Below are 23,917 nucleotides of genomic sequence, written 5' to 3' on the forward strand. Positions count from 1 at the left end.
CAAATGTAGATGATCAGGTGCGTGCCTATAGACTAAGTATTAATCCAAGCTAGACAAGGGCAACAAAGCATCCACGGATGCAGAAGATTTCTCTCAGAACAGGGGGGGTGAGGTTCTAAGCCTCACCTCTGTTGATCCCCAATTTCTCACCTGATGGCCCCCCTGCGACTGTGCCTGTCTTAGGTTGTTCCTCCCTTGAGGAATCTTACCCGTCTCTGGCTAACCAGTCATCTTCCGGGGCCATACAGGGAAATGTAAAGTTGGTAAGTGAGAGAGAAGCAATATTGTTTGAAAAGGTTAGCTTTTTACTTCTTTGCAGATTTATGCCCTGTGGCTTCTATGCCCAGCATTTGTCTTGAGGTATCTTTGCCACTTGGAAGAATTATGATACTCGGTAAATTCGATATGAGGCACGAATTCTATTTAAGGGTTGTAATTAGGAAGGAAGAAGAAAAGCTATAGAAGTAGCAGATGGAAGAAAGCATGGGAAGATTGATTATTTCTTTGACATATCTTCTTGTAGTGTAACATAAGCATGTATAGATTTTAAAATACTAATTAAATTACGTGCACACATTAACATAATAAGAATACAGCTATATAACCAAAGCCGACCTACAATTACCAGCCATATCCAGTAAAAACAAGAAAACTATTTAGGCACCCTAGGCATTTGTGAAACTTATCAATGATATGATGGATATTGTCTAACTGAATTTGAATATTTTGAGAAAAATCAGACAAATTAAAACAACACATTCCTGGGAACTGTTCACATCCCATATGTTCTCTTAACAGTAGATAGTCTATAGTCGCATGATTTTGGAGCACTGCAACTTGCACTTCTCCTAATTCTTGGTTGAGTTCTGACAGTATAGATCCAGTCAAATTTGTTATTTTACTGTATGCACAGGCCAGCTTAGATGTATCCTTCTTCATTCCAATGGCAAGTCCAGAAACCGGTGGGATGACTGCAGCTACAACTGCAGCATCGCCTGGATCTTTGTTGAAGTTTTTTGATGATCATCTTCTGGAATGACTCTTCCAGTTCATATCGTATCTTAATTCGTTTTTTGGGTAGCCAAATTAGGCTGTGATCCTCTGTATAAACACAAACACTTTGCCCACACTTTGATATGCCCTTTATACCATTGTGAAGAACTCATTGGAGATCACCACACAGGAACTGCTTTTTTTTTTTAAGAAAAAGGAATATTATCAGAAAAATGTACTCACATAGCTGATCATCTGACACCCTTTAAATGATCAAAATTAAGGATATTTAAAGCATGCATTAATCGGTGATTTGCAGTTAGTTTTATCCTATCAGGGAGTAATCCCCATTTTCTTTCTTTTTTTTGTTATCATTAATCTACAATTACATGAAGAATATTATGTTTACTAGGCTCTCCCCTATAACAGGTACCCCCCACAAACCCCTTTGCAGTCACTGTCCATCAGCATAGCAAAATGTTGTAGAATCACTACTTGTCTTCTCTGTGTTGTACAGCCCTCTCCTTTCTCCCACCCCTCCCATTATGCATGCTAATCATAATACCCCCTTTCTTATTCCCCCCCTTATCCCTCCCTGCCCACTCATCCTCCCCAGTCCCTTTCCCTTTGGTACCTGTTAGTCCATTCTTGGGTTCTGTGATTCTGCTGCTGTTTTGTTCCTTCAGTTTTCCTTTGTTTTTATACTCCACAGATGAGTGAAATCATTTGGTATTTCTCTTTCTCCGCTTGGCTTATTTCGCTGAACATAATACCCTCTAGCTCCATCCATATTGTAGCAAATGGTAGGATTTGTTTTCTTCTTATGGCTGAATAATATTCCATTGTATATACTTACCACATCTTCTTTATCCATTCATCTACTGATGGACACTTAGGTTGCTTCCATTTCTTGGCTATTGTAAATAGTGTTGTGATAAACATAGGTGGGCATCTGTCTTTTTCAAACTGGGCTGCTGCATTCTTAGGGTAAATTCCTAGAAATGGAATTCCTGGGTCAAATGGTATTTCTATTTTGAGCATTTTGAGGAACCTCCATACTGCTTTCCACAATGGTTGAACTAATTTACATTCCCACCAGCAGTGTAGGAGGGTTCCCCTTTCTCCACAACTTCACCAACATTTGTTGTTATTTGTCTTTTGGATGGTGGTGATCCTTACTGGTGTGAGGTGATATCTCATTGTGGTTTTAATTTGCATTTTTCTGATGACTAGCGATGAGGAGCATCTTTCAATATGTCTGCAGGCCATCTGAATTTCTTCTTTGGAGAACTGTCTGTTCAGCTCCTCTGCCCATTTTTTAATTGTATTATTTGCTTTCTGTTTGTTGACGTGCATGAGGTCTTTATATTTTTTGAATGTCAACCCTTTATAGGATCTGTTATTTATGAATATATTCTCCCATACTGTAGGATGCCTTTTTGTTCTATTGGTGGTGTCCTTTGCTGTACAGAAGCTTTTCAGCTTGATATAGTCTCATTTGTTCATGTTTGCTTTTGTTTCCCTTGCCAGGGAGATATGTTTGTGAAGAAGTCGCTCATGTTTATGTCCAAGAGATTTTTGCCTATGTTTTTTCTAAGAGATTTATGGTTCATGACTTACATTCAGGTCTTTGATCCATTTTGAATTTACTTTTGTGTATGGGCTTAGACAATGATCCAGTTTCATTCTCTTATATGTAGCTGTCCAGTTTTGCGAACACCAGCTGTTGAAGAGGCTGTCATTTCCCCATTGTATGTCCATGGCTCCTTTATCGTATATTAATTGACCATATATGTTTGAGTTAATGTCTGGAGTCTCTACCCTGTTCCACTGGTCTGTGGGCCTTTTCTTGTGCCAGTACCAAATTGTCTTGATTACTGTGGCTTTGTAGTAGAGTTTGTAGTTGGAAAACGAGATCCTCCCTGCTTTATTCTTCCTTCTCAGGATTGCATTGACTATTTGGAGTAGTTTTTCATTCCATATGAATTTTAAAACTATTTGTTCCAGTTCATTGAAAAATGCTGTTTGTATTTTGATAGGGATTGCATCGAATCTGTAGATTGCTTTAGGCAGGATGGCTATTTTGACAATATTTATTCTTCCTAACTGATTGCATGGGATAAGTTTCCATTTGTTGGTGTCCTTTTTACTTCTCTTAAAAGTGTCTTGTAGTTTTCCAGGTATAGGTCTTTCACTTCCTTGGTTAGGTTTATTTCTATGTGTTTTATTCTTTTTGATGCAATTGTGAATGGAATTGTTTTCCTAATTTCTCTGTCTGGTAGTTCATTGTTAGTTTATAGGAAAGTCACAGATTTCTGTGTATTAATTTCATATACTGCAACTTTGCTGATTTCAGATACTAGGTCTAGTAGTTTTGGAGTAGAGTCTTTAGGGTTTTTTATGTACAATATCATGTTGCCTGCAAATAGTGAGTATTTGACTTCTTCTTTACCAATCTTGATGCTTTTTATTTCTTTGTTTTGTCTGATTTCTGTGCCTAGGACCTCCAGTACTATATTGAATAACAGTGGGGAGAGTGGGCATCCCTTTCTTGTTCCTGATCTTAGAGGAAATGCTTTCAGTTTCTCGCCGTTCAGTGTGATGTTGGCTGTGGGTTTATCATATATGGCCTTTATTATGTTGAGGTACTTGCCCTCTCTACCCATTTTGTTGAGAGTTTTTATCTTGAATGGATGTTGAATTTTGTCGAATGCTTTTTCAGCGTCTATGGAGATGATCATATGGTTTCTGTCTTTCTTTTTGTTGATGTGATGTATGGTGTCAAAGGATTTTCAAAAGTTGTACCATCCTTGCATCCCTGAGATGAATCCCACTTGATCATGGTGTATGATCTTCTTGATGTATTTTTGAATTTGGTTTGCTAATATTTTGTTGAGAATTTTTGCATCTATGTTCATCAGGGATATTAGTGTGTAATTTTCTTTTTTGGTGGGGTCTTTGCCTGGTTTTGGTATTAGAGTGATGCTGGCTTCATAGAATGAGTTTGGAAGTATTCCCTCCTATTCTATTTTTTGGAAAACTTTAAGGAGAATGGGTATTATGCCTTCTCTGTATGTCTGATAAAATTCCAAGGTAAATCTTTCTGGCCTGGTGGTTTTGCTGTTGGGTAGTTTTTTTATTACTGATTCAATTTCATTGCTGGTAATTGATCTGTTTAGATTATCTGTTTCTTCCTTGGTCTGTCTTGGGAGGTTGTATTTTTCTATTAATTTGTCTATTTCTTCTAGGTTTTCCACTTTGTTAGCATACAGATTCTCATAGTATTCTCTAATAATTCTTTGTATTTCTGTGGTGTCTGTTGTGATTTTTCCTTTCTCGTTTCTGATTCTGTTGATGTGTGTTGATTCTCTTTTTCTCTTAATTATTCTTGCTAGGGGTTTATTTATTTTGTTTATTTTCTCAAAAAATCCAGCTCTTGGTTTCATTGATTTTTTCTATTGTTTTATTCTTCTCAATTTTATTTATTTCTTCTCTGATTTTTATTATGTCCCTCCTTCTGCTGACTTTGGGCCTCATTTGTCCTTCTTTTTCCAATTTCAATAATTGTGACTTTAGGCCATTCATTTGGGATTGTTCTTCCTTCTTTAAATAGGCCTGGATTGCTATATACTTTCCTCTTCAAACTGACTTCACTGCATCTCACAGAAGTTGGGGCTTTGTGCTGTTGTTGCCATTTGTTTCCATATATTTCTTGATCTCTATTTTAATTTGCTCACTGATCCATTGATTATTTAGGACCATGTTGTTAAGCCTCCATGTGTTTGTGAGCCTTTTTGTTTTATTTGTACACAAGTTATTTCTAGTTTTATACCTTCGTTGTCTGAGAAGTTGGTTGGTGGAATTTCAATGTTTTTGAATTTACTGAGACTTTTTTTGCAGCCTAGTATGTGGTCTATTCTGGAAATCTTTGCATGTGTACTTGAAAATAATGTGTATCCTGCTGCTTTTCGGTGTAGAGTTCTGGAGACGTCTATTAAGTCCATCTGTTCTAGTGTGTTGTTCAGTGCCTCTGTGTTCTTACTTATTTTCTGTCTGGTGGATCTTTCCTTTGGAGTGAGTGTTGTGTTGAAGTCTCTTAGAATGAATGCGTTGCATTCTATTTCCTCCTTTAATTCTGTTAGTCTTTCTTTCACATATGTTGGTGCTCCTGTATTGGGTGCATATATATTTATAATGGTTATATCCTCTTGTTGGACTGAACCCTTTATCATTATGTAATATCCTTTTTTTTAATCTCTTATTACTTTCTTTGTTTTGAAGTCTATTTTGTCTGATAGAAGTACTGCTACAACTGCTTTTTCTCCCTATTGTTTGCATGAAATATCTTTTTCCATCCCTTGACTTTTAGTCTGTGTGTGTCTTTGGGTTTGAGGTGAGTCTCTTGTAAGCAGCATATAGATGGGTCTTGCTTTTTTATCCATTCTCTTACTCTGTGTATTTTGATTGGTGCATTCAGTCCATTTACATTTAGGGTGACTATTGAAAGATATGTACTTATTGCCATTGCAGGCTTTAGATTCATGGTTACCAAAGGTTCAAGGGTAGCTTCTTTACTATCTAATCATCTAACTTAACTCACTTATTAAGCTATTAAAAACACAGTCTGATGATTTTTTATTTCTCTCCCTTTTTTCCTTCTCCTCCATTCATTATATGTTAGGTGTTTTAATCTGTACTCTTTTGTGTTTCCTTTGACTGCTTTTTTGCATGGTTGTTTATATTTTTTGCCTTTAATTAGTATTTGGTTGGTCTGCTTTCTTTGGTGTGATTTTTATTTCCTCTGGTGACATCTATTTAGCCTGTGGTGTGCTTCCATCTAGAGAAGTCCATTTAAAATATACTGTAATGGTTGTTTATGGGAGGCAAATTCCCTCAACTTTTGCTTGTCTGGGAATTGTTTAATCCCTCCTTCATATTTTATTGATAATTGTGCTGTATACAGTATTCTTGGTTCCAGGGCCTTCTGTTTCATTACATTAAATGTATCATGCTGTTCTCTTCTGGCCTGTAAGGTTTCTGTTGAGAAGTCTGATGATAGCCTGATGGGTTTTCCTTTGTAGGTGACCTTTTTTCTCTCTCTAACTGCCTTTAATACTCTGACTTTGTCTTTGATCTTTGCCATTTTAATTATTATATGTCTTGGTGTTGTCCTCCTTGGGTCCCTTTTGTTGGGAGATCTGTGGGCTTCATGGTCTGAGAGACTATTTACTCCCCCAGATTGGAGAAGGTTTCAGCAATTATTTCTTCAGAGACACTTTCTATCCCTTTTTCTCTCTTCTTCTCCCGGTACCCCTATAATGTGAATATTTTTGCGTTTGGATTGGTCATACAGTTCTCTTTATATTCTTTCATTCCTGGAGATCCGTTTATCTCTCTCTGCCTCATCTTCTCTGTATTCGTGTTCTCTGATTTCTATTCCATTAACGGCCTCTTGCACCTTGTCCAGTCTGCTCTTATGTCCTTCCAGAGATTGTTTTATTTCTGTATTCTCCCTCCCAACTTGATCCTTTAGCTCTTGCATATTTCTCTGCAGGTACATCAGCATGGTTATGACCTTTATTTTGAATTCTTTTTCAGAAGGATTGGTTAAATCTATCTCCCCTGGTCCTCTATCTGGGGTTGTCTGGATGATTCTAGACTGGACCAAACTCTTCTGCCTTTTCATGGTGATAGAGGTAGTCGTAGGCAGGTTGTGCATGTGTCAGCTGGGAGAACAAAGTCCCTTCCTGCTTGCTGGTTGCCCTGCCCCTCTCTGCTGCCTGTGTCGGTTTCTTGCACACCAGGAGCAGCCCTCAGAGTAGCCCAGAGCCCTGTGGGGAGAGGCCGGCATGCTGGGTGTGCTCTCATGCAAGAATGGCTCCCCATTGTGCCTTGCCCTGGCTTCCTCTGCCTGCGCTGGGCAGCTGCTCACTGGTGGCGGCCCCGCGTCTGGCCCAGGCTGCTATGCACCGTAAGGAGGCTCTGGGTTGCTGCTCTGGGTGTGGCGGCTCCCAGGCTGCTCTTCCAGGGCTGCACCTGAGGGGGAATCAATGGCTGATTTTGCTGTGAGAGGCTTCAGAGCTGCGATGCCACCCAGTGGGTTAGGGTGTCTGAAGTTCCTCAGGATTCCCAGCCAGCTGGGCCAAGTGTGCTGGGTCAGTTCCATCCAGCTGTGAGGCACCCTGTCCCTTTAAGACTTTAAAAAAGCACTCGTTTTTCTTTTGTCCCAGGGGAGCCGGCTATGGGGACCCACTTGCAGATTTTACTTTTCAGTTTCCCTAATATCCAGCACACCATGCACTGTGTGTCTGCACTCCCAGTGCGGATTACTAGGTCTGGTTATTTAGCAGTCCTGCACTTCCACTCCCTCCCCACTCTGACTCCTCTCCTCCCACCAGGGAGCTGGGGTAGGGGGAGTGCTTGGTTCCTGCCAGGCCAAGGCTTGTATCTTACCGTCTTCATGAGGTGCTGAGTTCTCACAGGTGTAGATGTAGCCTGGCTATTGTACTGTGTCCTCTGGTCTCTCAATTAGGCATAGTTTTATTTGTTGTATTTTCAAAACTATGTATGGTTTTGGGAGGAGATTTCTGCTGCCCTACTCATGCCATCTTCCCCTCTCTCCCGTGCCTGTGCCCTGACTTCTATGGCTGCTACCAGGTGACACCTCCACAGTGCTTGACCCTAGTGGCCAGTGGGCGTCCGTTTGTGGGTCCCACAGGCTGAATCATTTTTTAATATAAGAATGTCCTATGAAATTTTTTGAACATGATGATATTGAAAAAGCATTTGCTTTTTATCTGAACTTCAAATTTCCCTGGGATCTCTATAATTTACCTGGCAACCCTTGCCTTAAGAAAGCTGTTTAACATTGATTAACTCAGTTGTTTCAACATTAGTTTGAGCAAGAAACTTTATGTTGTTGACACACCCTAATATCTTGAGGAAGTTCCATGGAACTTTATTCTAAGAACAGTGAGAACACTTTTCAGCAAGAAAGTGAATACATTAGTTTGGATCATACTCCGGGCCACAGTGATCTCTCCTCCTTTGAACTCCTCAGGGCACTTAACAATCTATGCCACATGATTTCAGTTAATTGTCCACTTATGTAAGTTGACTTGTTTTCCAAATAATGGAAAAGCTCTTTAATGACAGGGATTGAGTATCAAACTGTTCAAATCCTCCACTGGGTATAATATTTGTTATCACCATAATATCCTTCCTGAAAGATGATTTATTTCTGATTCATAATTTATAAAGGAGCCTGCTATGCCAATTTGCTAATCTAAGATTCAAAGCAAAATGGAGTATAATTGTTTTTAAAAGTATGCTACCTTACTTTCTCAGGCTGGTGACCCTTCATTCCTTTGCTACCAGCTTTCCATTTTCATTTATCAGCATTATTTATTTTTTTCTCCCTATAAAGAAATATAACAATCTGGGGATCAAGTTTTTTCTTCTCCACATCTGATGATGGAAACACTTGAGTCATTGTTCAGTTCAGGCCATGAACACTTCCTTATATTCATGCGTGTCAGATCATTACACAGCGCTTGGTCATTTTGATGTTATTGTTCCTCAGTTTGGAAGAGGGAAGCAGGTGTCTTGTTTGTGCTGAATGTAATACTAATGACACCAATAAAGGAGTGTCCCTTGAGCCAGCTATATTTAAGGGAAACCTCTCACATAAAATAATGAAATATAATTTATTTATTAAAGAATAAAAACTGATGACCTGGTACGTGGCTGCATTTTTCCCACTGCTGAGTAACTCAGCTCTGTTCAGTTTCTATTCTCGTATCACCATCCTTAAAACCTAGAGGAAAGATAAAACACTACCCAGTGAAAAAGTGGGAAAATAAGTGTTATAGGAAGTATCTAGCAGCCTTAACTTTAATATCTAGGGGGACTTTTTCCATTCTGAGCATTTACTATATGTTTATCTTTTTTATTGCAAATAAAGTTCTTATCAGGTTTTACATTTATTCATCTGGGCCCTAAGCAAGAAATTAAACTTAAGATCTTCTTCTCTAAATGGGTTTCCAAGTGCTGTTATAAAGTATGACAGATTTGACGAACAGGCTCAATAAAAGGGGTCACCACTTTGCTCCCCTAAAATGAAGAGGTTGCTCATGTCCTCAGTGAGAGAGCAATTGTCCTATTTTTATCTTTTAGTTTACACTATTGCATCGTAAGTGTTGAAAAATATTTTACTATATGTATTTTAACACCAACCATTTAAATTACAATGCTCAGTCAAAACACTTTCTCCCTGGATTACAAAGAGGTGCTCATGTTTAACTGACAATCTGTATTTTTAATACTTGCCCTATTTAATTTCATTCCCAATTAGTATTTCTCTTACCTACTTAATAAATTCTTAACAGAGCATCTCTTCAGACTGAGCAAAATGTAGATATCATTCAGATGTGAAGACCTATTACAAGATTGAAAAAGATTTCTAATGCAATTATCATTCATTTTTGTAGCATGTGATTTAAATCAGAAAAGAAATGACAAATGGTTTGACAGATTCCACTCATATACACCAAAACATAACACACTTCAACTAGTTTTTGGCTATTATGGGCCTTAACATGCAATGTGACCTTGGTCTGAAAAAAAATGTTCGGTTATCACAGAAACTTAATCATAAGAATTCATAAGTAGAATCCTTCTTCTTTACTGCCCTTTTCTAGGACTGGAAAATTTATTGCTTGTGGGGCAGGTAGGATATGTACAATGGGACAAATAGAGTCCAGGGTTATCTCATCAGTGTGAAAACTGCTGCTGAAAATCGATGTGACCTCTGCTACACTGTCATCCCAATTCCCACCCTCTGTGTCCTATTTGTCTTTTGGTAGAAGCTTAGATCTGTGTGCTGTCTCTATGTGTCTCTCTAGGGCCAGATTATCAAAATGAATCATTGCCTGCATACCTCTTATATTTCTATTTATTTTCCTGGTCTTGACTAGGTCTGATGAAATATGATTCTTTTTGCATTTGATCCACACTGCAGCAAGCAGCACCTAATTCAGTTGTGTCTCTCTCTTTAAAGAAGAGTAATACTATTTTGAAACTTCAATTTACTATACAGCAACATTACAAACCATGGACCATGCAACCAGTCTTTATAGTCAATAGTAATTTTCCTTTCAGCCAATTTGATGACATATCTTTCATATTTCCAAATAGAAGAGTTCTGGTGATTTTAATGTAGTTGTAATTTTGTTTTATGCATACTGAATGTATTAATTTCCTTTTCAGGCATCTTATTAGTAGGATGTCCGTCAGATTCTTATCGCTGAGATTATGTGTATGTAGAGTGAAACATAACAAGGAACTCATTAATTTTAAGAACTCTGCCTTGATTCAAAATATTTATTTAGAGAAAACATTATGTTACCTCTGAATCAGCTGAAAGTTAGTTTTATTACTTTGTAACACTTCATTATGTAGAAACAGATCTTCCAGGTTACAAAATTCTTAATTTAATATTTATAAACATCAATATAAATGTGTAGAACCTCCCCAGTTATTATTAATATTGATAGATCATTATGAAGTCATTCTATATAATAAATGTACTCTTGTGCAGAAGACAAAGTAGTATACAGATTTTTAAGAATACAAATAAAGCATAATATTGCTTGGTTAGTTATTGAGAAATGTACTTTAGAAACATTAGAGCTGCTGCCCAGGACACATTTTAGGGTTCATTTTTTTTTTTTGTAGATAATTATTTTTTATTGAAGGGTAGTTGACACACAGTATTACATTAGTTTCAGGTGTACAACACAGTGACTCAACATTTATATACATGATAATTCTAGCTACCAGCTATCATCATACAAAGTTGTTACAATATTTTGACTATATTCCTTATGCTATATATTACATCCCGGTTACTTAATTATTTTACAAATGGAAGTGTGTACTATTTATTTTTTTGAGAGGGCATCTCTCATATTTATTGATCAAGTGGTTGTTAACAATAAAATTCTGTATAGGGGAGTCAATGCTCAATGCACAATCATTAATCCACCCCAAGCCTAATTTTCGTCAGTCTCCAATCTTCTGAAGCATAATGAACAAGTTCTTACATGGAGAACAAATTCTTAAATAGCGAATAAGTTACACGGTGAACAGTACAAGGGCAGTCATCACAGAAACTTTCGGTTTTGCTCATGCATTATAAACTATAAGCAATCAGTTCAAATATGAATATTCGTCTGATTTTTATACTTGATTTATATGTGGATACTACATTTCTCTCTTTATTATTATTATTTTTAATAAAATGCTGAAGTGGTAGGTAGATACAAGATAAAGGTAGAAAACATAGTTTAGTGTTGTAAGAGAGCAAATGTAGATGATCAGGTGTGTGTCTGTAGACTATGTGTTAATCCAAGCTAGACAAGGGCAATAAAACATCCACGGATGCAGAAGATTTCTCTCAGAACAGGGGGGGTGAGGTTCTAAGCCTCACCTCTGTTGATCCCCAATTTCTCACCTGATGGCCCCCCTGCGACTGTGCCTGTCTAAGGTTGTTCCTCCCTTGAGGAATCTTACCCGTCTCTGGCTAACCAGTCATCTTCCGGGGCCATACAGGGAAATGTAAAGTTGGTAAGTGAGAGAGAAGCCTTATTGTCTGAAAAGGTTAGCTTTTTACTTCTTTGCATATTTATACCCTGTGGCTTCTATGCCCAGTATTTGTCTTGAGGTATCTTTTCCACTTGGAAGAATTATGATACTCAGTAAATTCGATATGAGGCACGAATTCTATTTAAGGGTTGTAATTAGGAAGGAAGAAGAAAAGCTATAGAAGTAGCAGGCGGAAGAAAACATGGGAAGATTGATTATTTCTTCGACATATCTTCTTGTAGAGTAACTTCAGCATGTATAGGTTTTAAACTACTAATTAAATTGTGCACACACATTAACATAATAGGAGTACAGTTACATAACCAAAGCAGACCTATAATTACCAGCCATCTCCAGTGAAACCAAGAAAACCAGTTAGGCACCTTAGGCATTTGTGAAAACTTATCTATGATATGATGGATATTGTCCAACTGAACCTGAACAGTCTGAGAGAAATCAGACAAACTTAAACAACCCATTTCTGGGGACTGTTCACATCCCGTATGTTATTTTAACAGTAGATAGTCTGTAGTTGTAAGATTTTACAGCGCTACAATTTGCACTTCTCCTAATTCTTGGTTGAGATCCAAAAGTATAGATACAGTCAAATTTGTTGTTTTACTGTATGCACAGGTCAGCTTAGATATCTCCTTCTTCATTCCCATGACGAGTCCAGGAACCAGTGGGATGAGTACATCTACAGCTGTAGCAGCACGTGGATTTTTGTTGGGGTTTTTTCATGAACATCTTCTGGTATGAGTCTTCCAGAGAGTGCTGATGTTGGAAGCTCTTTTTCATATCATATCTTAGTTCATTTCCGGGGTAGCCAAATTAGGCTTTGATCACCTGTATAAACACAAACAGACCCTTTGCCTACACTTTTATATGCCCTTTATACCATTGTGTAGAACTCATTGGAGGTCACCACACAGGAACTGCTTTTTTTTTAATCATTAATCTACACTTACATGATGAATATTATGTTTACTAGGCTCTCTCCTATACCAGGTACCCCCTATGAACACCTTTACAGTCACAGTCCATCAGCATAGCAAAATGTTGTAGAATCACTACTTGTTTTCTCTGTGTTGTACAGCCCTCCCCTTTCTCCCACCCCCCCATGCATGCTATTCTTAATACCCCCCTTCTTTTTCCCCCCACCATCCCTCCCTACCCACCCATCCTCCCCAGTCCCTTTCCCTTTGGTACCTGGTTGTCCACACTTGAGTTCTGTGATTCTGCTGCTGTTTTGTTCCTTCAGTTTTTCCTTTGTTCTTATACTCCACAGATGAGTGAAATCATTTGGTATTTCTCTTTCTCCGCTTGGCTTATTTCCCTGAGCATAATACACTCCAGCTCCATCCATGTTGCTGCAAATGGTAGAATTTGCCCTTTTCTTATGGCTGAGTAGTATTCCATTGTGTTTATGTACCACTTCTTCTTTAGCCATTCATCTATCGATGGACATTTAGGTTGCTTCCAATTCTTGGCTATTGTAAATAGTGCTGCGATAAACATAGGGGTGCATCTATGTTTCTCAAACTTGATTGCTGCGTCCTTAGGGTAAATTCCTAGGAGTGGAATTCCTGGGTCAAATGGTAAGTCTGTTTTGAGAATTTTGAAGTACCTCCATACTGCTTTCCACAGTGGTTGAACTAATTTACATTCCCACCAGCAGTGTAGGAGGGTTCCCCTTTCTGCACAGCCTCTCCAACATTTGTTGTTGTTTGTCTTTTGGATGGCAGCCATCCTTACTGGTGTGAGGTGATACCTCATTGTAGGTTTAATTTGCATTTCTCTGATAATTAGCGATGTGAAGCATCTTTTCATGTGTCTGTTGGCCATCTGTATTTCTTTTTTGGAGAACTGTCTGTTCAGTTCCTCTGCCCATTTTTTATTGGGTTATTTGTTTTTTGTTTGTTGAGGTATGTGAGCTCTTTATATATTCTGGACATCAACCTTTATCGGATCTGTCATTTTCAAATATATTCTCCCATACTGTAGGCTTCCTTTTTGTTCTATTGATGGTGTCTTTTGCTGTACAAAAGCTTTTCAGCTTAATATAGTCCCACTTGTTCATTTTTGCTGTTGTTTTCCTTGCCTGTGGAGATATGTTCAAGAAGAGGTCACTCATGTTATGTCTAAGAGGATTTTGCCTATATTTTTTCCCAGGAGTTTAATGTTTTCATGACTTACATTCAGGTCTTTGATCCATTTTGAGTTTACTTTGTATATAGGGTTAGACAATGGTCCAGTTTCATTCTCCTACATGTAGCTGTCCAGTTTTGCCAGCACCATCTGTTGAAGAGACTGTCATTTCGCCATTGTATATCCATGGCTCCTTTATCAAATACTAATTGACCATATATGTCTGGGTTAATGTCTGGATTCTCTAGTCTGTTCCATTGGTCTGTGGCTCTGTTCTTGTACCAGTACCAAATTGTCTTGATTACTATGGCTTTATAGTAGAGCTTGAAGTTGGGGAGTGAGATCCCCCCTACTTTATTCTTCTTTCTCAGGATTGCTTTGGCTATTCGGGGTCTTTGATGTTTCCATATGAATTTTTGAATTATTTGTTCCAGTTCATTGAAGAATGTTGCTGGTAGTTTCATAGGGATTGCATCAAATCTGTATATCGCTTTGGGTAGGATGGACATTTTGACGATATTAATTCTTCCTCGCCACGAGCATGGGATGAGTTTCCATCTGTTAGTGTCCCCTTTAATTTCTCTTAAGAGTGACTTGTAGTTTTCAGAGTATAAGGCTTTCACTTCTTTGGTTAGGTTTATTCCTAGGTAATTTATTTTTTTTGATGCAATTGTGAATGGAGTTGTTTTCCTGATTTCTCTTTCTGTTGCTTCATTGTGAGTGTATAGGAAAGCCACAGATTTCTGTGTGTTGGTTTTGTATCCTGCAACTTTGCTGTATTCCGATATCAGTTCTAGTAGTTTTGGGGTGGAGTCTTTAGGGTTTTTTATGTACAGTATCATGTCATCTGCAAATAGTGACAGTTTAACTACTTCTTTACCAATCTGGATTCCTTGTATTTTTTTGTATTGTCTGATTGCTGTGGCTAGGACCTCCAGTACTATGTTAAATAACAGTGGGGAGAGTGGGCATCCCTATCTAGTTCCTGATCTCAGAGGAAAAGCTATCAGCCTCTCGCTGTTCAATATAATGTTGGCTGTGGGTTTATCATAGATGGCCTTTATTATGTTCAGGTACTTGCCCTCTATTCCCATTTTGCTGAGAGTTTTTATCATGAATGGATGTTGAACTTTGTCAAATGCTTTTTCAGCATCTATGGAGATGATCATGTGGTTTTTGTCTTTCTTTTTATTGATGTGGTGGATGATGTTGATGGACTTTCTAATGTTGTACCTTCCTTGCATCCCTGGGATGAATCCCACTTTGTCATGGTGTACGATCCTTTCGATGTATTTTTGAATTCGGTTTGCTAATATTTTGTTGAGTATTTTTGCATCTATGTTGATCAGGGATATTGGTCTGTAGTTTTCATTTTTGGTGGGGTCTTTGCCTGGTTTTGGTAGTAGGGTGATGTTAGCTTCACAGAATGAGTTTGGGAGTAACCCCTCCTCTTCTATTTTCTGGAAAACTTTAAGGAGAATGGGTATTATGTCTTCCCTGTATGTCTGATAAAATTCCAACGTGAATCCATCTGGCCCGGGGGTTTTGTTCTTTGGTAGTTTTTTGATTACCTCTTCAATTTTGTTACTGCTAATTGGTCTGTTTAGATTTTCTGTTTCTTTCTGGGTCAGTCTTGGAAGGTTGTACTTTTTTAGAAGTTGTCCATTTCTCCTAGGTTTCCCAGCTTGTTAGCATATAGGTTTTCATAGTATTCTCTAATAATTCTTTGTATTTCTGTGGGGTCTGTCGTGATTTTTCCTTTCTCGTTTCTGATACTATTGATTTGTGTTGACTCTCTTTTCCTCTTAATAAGTCTGGCTAGAGGCTTGTCTGTTTTGTTTATTTTCTTGAAGAACCAGCTCTTGGTTTCATTGATTTTTGCTATTGTTTTATTCTTCTCAATTTTATTTATTTCTTCTCTGATCTTTATTATGTCCCTCCTTCTGCTGACCTTAGGCCTCATCTGTTCCTCTTTTTCCAATTTCGATAATTGTGACATTAGACCGTTCATTTGGGATTGCTCTTCCTTTTTTAAATATGCCTGTATTGCTATATGCTTTCCTCTTAAGACTGCTTTCGCTGTATCCCACAGTAGTTGGGGCTTAGTGTTGTTGTTGTCATTTGTTTCCATGTATTGCTGGATCTCCATTTTGATTCGGTCATTGATCCGTTGATTATTTAGTAGCATGTTGTTAAGCCTCCATGTGTTTGTGAGGCTTTTCGCTTTCTTTGTACAGTTTATTACTTGTTTTATGCCTTTGTGGTCTGAAAAGCTGGTTGGTAGGTTTTCAATTTTTTGGAATTTACTGAGGCTCTTTTTTGTGGCCTAGTATGTGGTCTGTTCTGGATAATGTTCCATGTGCATTTGAGAAGAATGTGTATCCTGTTCTTTTGGGTGTAGAGTTCTGTAGATGTCTATTAGGTCCATCTGTTCTAGTGTGTTGTTCAGTGCCTCTGTGTCCTTACTTTTTTTCTGTCTGGTGGATCTGTCCTTTGGTGTGAGTGTTGTGTTGAAGTCACCCTGAATGAATACATTGCATTCTATTTCCTCCTTTAGTTCTGTTAGTGTTTGATTCAGATATGTTGGTGCTCCTGTATTGGGTGCATATATTTTTATGATGGTTATATCCTCTTGTTGGACTGAGCCCTTTATCATTATGTAATGTTCTTTTTTGTCTTTTGTTACTTTCTTTATTTTGAAGTCTGTTTTGTCTCATACCAGAATTGCAAACCCTGCTTTCTTCTCCCTGTTGTTTGCATGAAATATCTTTTTACATTCCTTGACTTTAACTCTGTGCATGTCTTTGGGTTTGAGGTGAGTTTCTTGTAAGCAGCATATGGATGGATCTTGCTTTTTTATCCATTCTATTACTCTGTGTCTTTTGATTGGTGCATTCAGTCCATTTACATTTAGGGTGATTATTGAAAGGTATGTACTTATTGCCATTGTAGGCTTTAAGTTTGTGGTTACAAAGATTCAGGGTTAGCTTCTTTACTATCTTACTGTCTAACTTAACTCGCTTGTTGAGCTATTATAAACGCGGTCTGATGATTCTTTATTTCTCTCCATTCTCATTCCTCCTCCTCCTTTCTTCATATGCTGGGTGTTTTGTTCTGTGCTCTTTTTAGGAGTCCTCCCATCTTGAGCAGTCCCTGTAGGATGCCCGGTAGAGGTGGTCTGTGGGAGGCAAATTCCCTCATCTTTTGCTTGTCTGGGAATTGTTTAATCCCTCCTTCATATTTAAATGATATTCGTGCTGGATACAGTAGTCTTGGTTCGAGGCCCTTCTGTTTCATTGCATTAAGTATATCACGCCGTTCTCTTCTGGCCGGTAGGGTTTCTGTTGAGAAGTCTGATGATAGCCTGATGGGTTTTCCTTTGTCGGTAACCTTTTTTCCCCTCTGGCTGCCTTTAATTCTTTGTCCTTGTCTTTGATCTTTGCCATTTTAATTATTATGTGTCTTGGTGTTGCGCTCCTTGGATCCCCTGTGATGGGAGTTCTGTCTACCTCTGTGGTCTGAGAGGCCATTTCTTCCCCTAGTTTGGGGAAGTTTTCGGCAATTATTTCTTCAAATACACTTTCTATCCCTTTTCCTCTCTCTTCTTCTTCTGGTACTCCTATAATGTGGATATTGTTCTGTTTCGATTGGTCACTCAGCTCTCTTAGAATTCTTTCTTTCCTGGAGATCCTTTTATCTCTCTCTGCATCTGCTTCTCTGCGTTCCTGTTCTCTGTTTTCTAGTCCATTGATGGTCTCTTGCATCTCATCCATTCTGTTTTGAAGTCCTTCCAGAGCTTGTTTTATTACTGTATTCTCCTTCCTTAGTTCTTGCATATTTCTCTGCAAGTCCATCAGCATGGTTATGACTTTTGTTTTGAATTCTTTTTCAGGAAGACTGGTTAAATCTATCTCCCCAGGTTCCTTCTCAGGGGAAGATGTAGCAGATGCTGAAGCTGTCTGGGTTAGTCTTGTCTGGATCATATTTCTTTGCCTTTTCATGTTGACAAGTGCTATTGACTGTCAGCTTAGAGGGCCAAACTTTTCACTTGCTACTGGCCTTTCTTTACTGGGACAACTGCCACCCTTAGTTTCTTGTGTAGGGTGATTGAGTGTAGACTAGGTCTTTGTGTCTTTCCTGGATGGAATGGTGGAATTTCCCTTTCTGTGAGCGTGGTCTGCCTTAGGCTGCTTCTCTGCTTTCACAGCACCAGGAGGGGTAATGGATAGGGGGGCTGTTTGGCTGTTTACCTCTGTGAGGGGTCTCAGAGCTGTTGCCCAGGGGGTTAGTGCACCCGGTTTTCCCTGTAATTTCCAGCCACTGGGCTGTGACCTGTGTTGTTTCCATCTAGCTGTTAAGTCCCTGTCCCTTTAAGACTTTCAAAAAGTACTCACTTTTCTTTATCACAGGGGCATCAGCTTCGGAACCCGCTCAGAGGTCTTGCTGCCCTGTTTCCCTAGTTTCCAGCCCTCCACGCATGCACTGTGTCTGCGCTCTGGTGCGGGTGGATGGGGCTGGGTGTTTAGCAGTCCTGGGCTCCCTCTCCCTCCTGCCAGCAGCTGGTGGGAGGTGTGCTTGGGTCCCGCCGGCCCGGGGGTTGTATCTTACCCCTTTCACTAGGCGCTGGGCTCTCACACGTGTGGATGTAGTCTGGCTGTTGTCCTGTGTCTTCTGGTCTCTCTTTTAGGATTAGTTGTATTTGTTGTATTTTCAAAAATATATATGTTTTTGGGAGCAGATTCCCACTGTCCTACTCATGCCGCCATGTTGGCTCCATATCCTAGGATTCATTTTTTTTAATGAGGTGTTTCTTATGATCAAACCTCACAGCTTAAATAGATCACAGATTTGTGATAATGTGCTTATTCCCTCTGGAATACTTCACCTCTTCCAAAACTACCACTGACAAGTAGAGAAAGAAGGAAGGAATGTTCAAAAAAAGGTTAAGGTTGATTTTACAAGGGAGTTGCAGAAAATACATGCATCACACACTCATGATGAAAATATTATTTCTAAATTTTACTTAAAAGCAACTCCTGACAATATGTTCATTTAATTATACCTTCCTTTGGTAAAAGAAAATTAGCAAGTGAGTTCATGCATTTTATTGAATTCTTTAAAACTGATAAAGAAATATCCTTTATGACATTTTGAATTCAAATATTATGAAATGATTTACTAAAATGACCATTTAGCAATTTTTATCTCCTATAGGTTTTGGAAAATTAATAACTGTAAAAATGATCTATATTAAGAGCATTATATTCAAAGATAATGTTATCCCGTTAAGTAATCTCACAGAAGGTTCCTGCAATTTATGACACAGTTTCCCCACACAAGAAATCCACAGCAAACCATGATGACTGTAAATCAATGGGGTTCAAGTCTCTGTACACTATATATAAAGGCTTCTTGGCACTGAAAAGTGAGGTCTAATTGTGTATCAAATCCATATTCTTATCCCTACAGGAACCAGAACCAATAGCTAGATTTTTTGTTCCCAAACCATGTGAAAACTGGTTAGGTCTAGAATCCAGCCTAGCTTTTTTTCTTTTTTCACTGAGCGAGTCTTAAGGAATATATGGGGTCACTGAAAAATTTTCTGACCAGAGAAATGCATGTCTTCAAACTCTGCTTGTACCCAGTTGCTGAAGTAAAGAGACTGTGGTGAGTAATTTTGTTTGAGGTGCTATGATTCACCCCATCATGCACTGCTGTTGAAACCATTTAAGAATACCAGGGTGTGTATAGTACACTCCAAGATTACCTATTTGCAGCAGTTTATTTTTACATATGTCAAACAAATCAATTCCTAATTGCAGAGGAAACTTCGCTACCTAATTCATTCATCTCACATAGAAGACTTTCAACCACAATGCAGGTAGATAGCAAAGTAGTTAGCTTCTCAAAGAGGAGATTCCTTTTGTAATTATGTGTATATGTTCAAATCAAATCTGAAACATCTTATTAGACAAAAATTCTCTTGTGTGTTTATCTAAAACTAAGAGAGAATCTCATTAATGCAATGCAAATGTGTAATATGTTTCCAAAAATTAACTTGTGTTTCCACACCATAAATATTTTTTTTTCATAAGGAATATTCTTCAAAATAAAAGGTGACATTAGAAACAATCCAGTACCCATCAACTAGTGAATGATTAAACAAAAAGTGATGCATACATGCACTGGAATTCTTTTCAGCACTTAAAAGGAAGAAGCCACTGATACATGCCACAACATGGACAAACCTCAAAAACGTTATGCTGAGTGAAAGAAGCCAGACATAAAAGACTACATATTGTATGATTCTGCTTATGTAAAATATCCAGAAAAGACAATCCTGTAGAGACAAAAAGTAGATTAATGGTTTCCAGGGGTTGAGAGTGGGAAAAGAGATTAACTGTAAAAGGGCATGAGGGAAATTTGGGGGTGATTGAAGTGTTCTAAAATAGATTTGCAGTGCTGATTGCACAACTCCATGAATTTAATAACAATCATTAAAGCACACACTTCAAATGGTTAGCACACATAGCATAGCGGGGGCACGGGGAAGGCAGTATAGCACAGACAAGACAAGTAGTGACTCTATAGCATCTTACTATGCTGATGGACAGTGACGGTACTAGGGTATGTGGTGGGGACTTGATAATGGGGGGAATCTAGTGACCACAATGTTGCCCATGTGATTTTATATTAATGATATCAAAATAATAAAAGAATGGAGATTATAGATAATAGATATAGATAGAAGACAGATTTGAAGAGAAAAAATAAAAAGAAATTTAAACTTTACCAGGAGGTGATATTATTTAATTGAAAGGTATTCATAAGCATATCTAAATTTCATGCCTCTTTAGCAGTAAATGTTTCATTTTCACTGATTCTTTACTGAGACATTTGTGTTAAGAAACTAGAGGCAGCTGGGGAATAGGTATGACTTCCAATTATGAGTGTTCCATCATTTAGTTTTAGAAACAAAATCTTTATAGATGCCACTAGAGGTGAAGGAAACAGTGAATATTTTGAGCTGATAATTTGTAAGCCTTCTGATATTAATTTTGTTTCTTGCAGAGGAGGTACCAGTTCAAATTCCCATAATGAAGTCACCCTTGGAAAAGATCCAATTGGCTCCTGGGCAGGCACTGCCTCCTGGATTCCCTGGACCATTCATTTTTGCTGATAGTCTGTCCTCCGTGGAGACTCTGTTGACCAACATTCAGGTCAACAATATTTCTATAAACAAAATAAATGTAATACAAGACATTAGCACCTACATAAATTATATCATATTTGAGAAATTAAAACAGATAAGATGAACTGTATGTCATCTGCTGTACTTTGACAGGGTCTGCTGAAAGTGGCTTTGGATAATGCTCATATTCAGGAGAAGCAGATTCAACAAGAAAAAAAGGAACTGCGAATGGAGCTCTATAGAGAGAGAGAAGTTAGAGAAAACCTTGAAAGACAACTTGCAGTTGAACTTCAAAGCAGAAGTAAGTTTAACAAGTTCAAGTACAGAGTGAATATTGCATTGGAGATGTTTTCAGTAACAATTGAATTAGTGTCAGGTATAGCTTGGAAATTCTGAAAACAAATGACAATCTAAGAATCAAATACTATGTGTAATCCTCAAGGTAAGATATTTATACTATTTCTCTTTGAAATAAAAGGTAATGAATGAGATCTACATTTTAGGTCCACTGCAGATTTGGAAACATGAATATTCTTATTCTCTCACAATTTCATAAAGTATACCTAGATATAAATAATCCAACAATTCCTTATATGTGAAATTCTTACTCTTTGTCAAGAACAGTGCTAGATTCTCAGGTTATAAGATAAATAAAACTCAGTCCCTGTCCTTGAAAGATTTATATTTTAGATGGCTAGCATAACCAACCAATTAATTTCTAGACAAAGCGGCAAGAACAAGGAGGCACATTACATATGGTTATGTAGAGACAGATTTAGTTCAGTTTGTTCAGGTGGAGGGTAGATGGTTGAGGAAGCCTTCCTGATTCTGACACCTGAACCTAAGTCTTGAAAAATCAGTAGGCCAAGAAAGGGCATGAGAGTACCTGAGTGATTTGAACATTCTAGACAGAGGTATCAGCGAGCACAGACATGGAGGTAAGAAGCCTCATACATGGACAACTATTGACAGTTTGTTATTACCATGACTTTGAATTTTATGAAGTGAATAGTAGGAGATGATGCGGAAGCTAAATTATGAAGAACATTTTTAACCATGTGAAAGATTAGCTTGGACTTTGTCTTGTAGGCAATGGAAAGTATGAAAAGATATGCAGAGGAATGATTTTGTCTGTTTTCAATAGACAGACCATTCCATCATTGGAAATAAATTAGAGGAGCTTTAGAGTGAAAACAGAAACAAGGAAACCTTGTAAAAGGAGATTGCTGTCACCCAAAGCAGTGGTGATACAAAAGTGAGTTAAGGTAGCACAAGTATGGATGGAGACAAAAGGGAGAGAATGGAGAAATATTGTTCACAAATAGAATTAACTTTCCAACCATGGGTAGACATTTGATTATCTACAGATATGTATAATGAGTCTACACTAGCTCATATCAAAACCCAAGAAAAATAAAAAATTTAACCAATAATTTCCATCTCTTCCTTAGATTTACCATAAAATACTAACAGCAGAAAAAATGACTATTGTGAATTTCAGCTTCTTTCTCTTTGCTTAACTTTTCTATGGAGGAATCACAAAGCAAAAATTAAGTAAAGCTGTTCAAAATTGAGAAGGAAAGGTAAAGAAATGGAGAGAAAATCTAAAACTTGGGTGATGCCACCCTGAACAAGGAAGAATGACTCCAACTGACTCCACTGGAACTTCCAATAACTTTATACTACTCCGTAGTAGCATATTATATTCTGAAATTTGTGTGAAGAAACTGAAAACGTACTGGATATTTTCGTTAGAGCCTAAGAATTATTGATCCAGCTCAAAATGGAAATTCAGCCATTGCATTTAAAAATAACTAAAACTCTTCTCATCTTGCAAAGTCATTAAATACTACTAAGCAAAGGCTAAATTGTCTTTTGAAAGTTTGGAGAAATTGTTTTGAAATAAATTTTGAAAGTTTACTTCTGGTATTTGGTATGCAAAATAAATTATTATGATTAGTAGTCATAAAAAGAACATTTATTTAGTAGGGAGAAATTTTATACTAAAGAACCAAATAATTATGTTAAATATAATAACTTTCAAATTGACTTATGAAACTCTACTACATATAGTAAAATTGGCTTCTAATTTTTAGGGACCTACTCATTGATTTCTGTTTACTAACTTTTCACACACTCTTCAGGTCTGTCTTTATAATTGCTACCACATCTATTATTTCTAAAAAGTCCCACACATGGTAAATGTAATATTGTTTCTGTTATCAAGTTTACTCCAAGGTATTGTATTTAATTACATTTATTATGATATAATAATAATAATAGTAAAAATACCACTACTACATTACTACCACTATTACTACTGCTGTCATTACTGACATTACTATTACTTCTACTACTAACTAATGCTTATCAGCTGTCTGCTATGTGCTCAGAACTGTTTTTAACATTTTACATCTAGTGACTAATTATAGGAAATGGTTCTGTTATTTTCACTGATTTAGAGAAACTATCTACTTCATATCTATGAATCTCAGTATCCTCATCTGTTATAATAGTTGAACTGGATAATCTCCTAAATTCCTTCCTAATTCCCTAAATATCTCATACCCATTGTACTAAACTTTTTATGACAAAGTGTGAACTCTTTGTATAAAGTCATATTATTGAAAAGAAAGAGGAGGAAAATTGATATTATGGTTGTAAAGTAACATCTGTCCAAGTATATAAAAAGAATAGTAACATTTATACATACAAAAAGGACATATATATGGAATCCCTGTGGATATCATTTTCTTTCCAATTAAAGAAAGCAATGTTTCACACTCAAATTAAATATTCCACCTAACTACCTTTATATTGTTAGCCAGAATGTTAATTGAATTAAATACACATATACATACATGATAATATTCCTTGCAGATAAAACATTCAGAATTGTGGAATGAAAGAGCTACAAGAGAGCTTGGAGGCCACCTGTCT

General features: G+C 37.5%; 1 protein-coding gene across 3 annotated transcripts in view; it reads left to right on the forward strand.

Moving 5' to 3' along the window:
- The window catches only part of DACH2 (dachshund family transcription factor 2), a 761,757-nt gene that overhangs the window by 704,805 nt on the left and 33,035 nt on the right, over positions 1-23,917 (forward strand). For 2 of the 3 annotated variants that reach the window (XR_008995031.1, XM_057495299.1), the window contains exons 9-10: positions 20,857-21,035; positions 21,131-21,278. Coding sequence is in view for 2 of the 3 variants with exons in the window: in XM_057495299.1 (XP_057351282.1) it covers positions 20,857-21,035; positions 21,131-21,278 (327 nt within the window). In the remaining variant the exon portion in view is untranslated. The remainder of the gene's footprint in view (positions 1-20,856; positions 21,036-21,130; positions 21,279-23,917) is intronic. The other variant, XM_057495298.1, reaches the window with a different exon arrangement.

This window comes from Manis pentadactyla, chromosome X (genome assembly GCF_030020395.1).
Source record: "Manis pentadactyla isolate mManPen7 chromosome X, mManPen7.hap1, whole genome shotgun sequence".
In the NCBI taxonomy this organism is placed as follows: Eukaryota; Metazoa; Chordata; class Mammalia; order Pholidota; family Manidae; genus Manis; species Manis pentadactyla.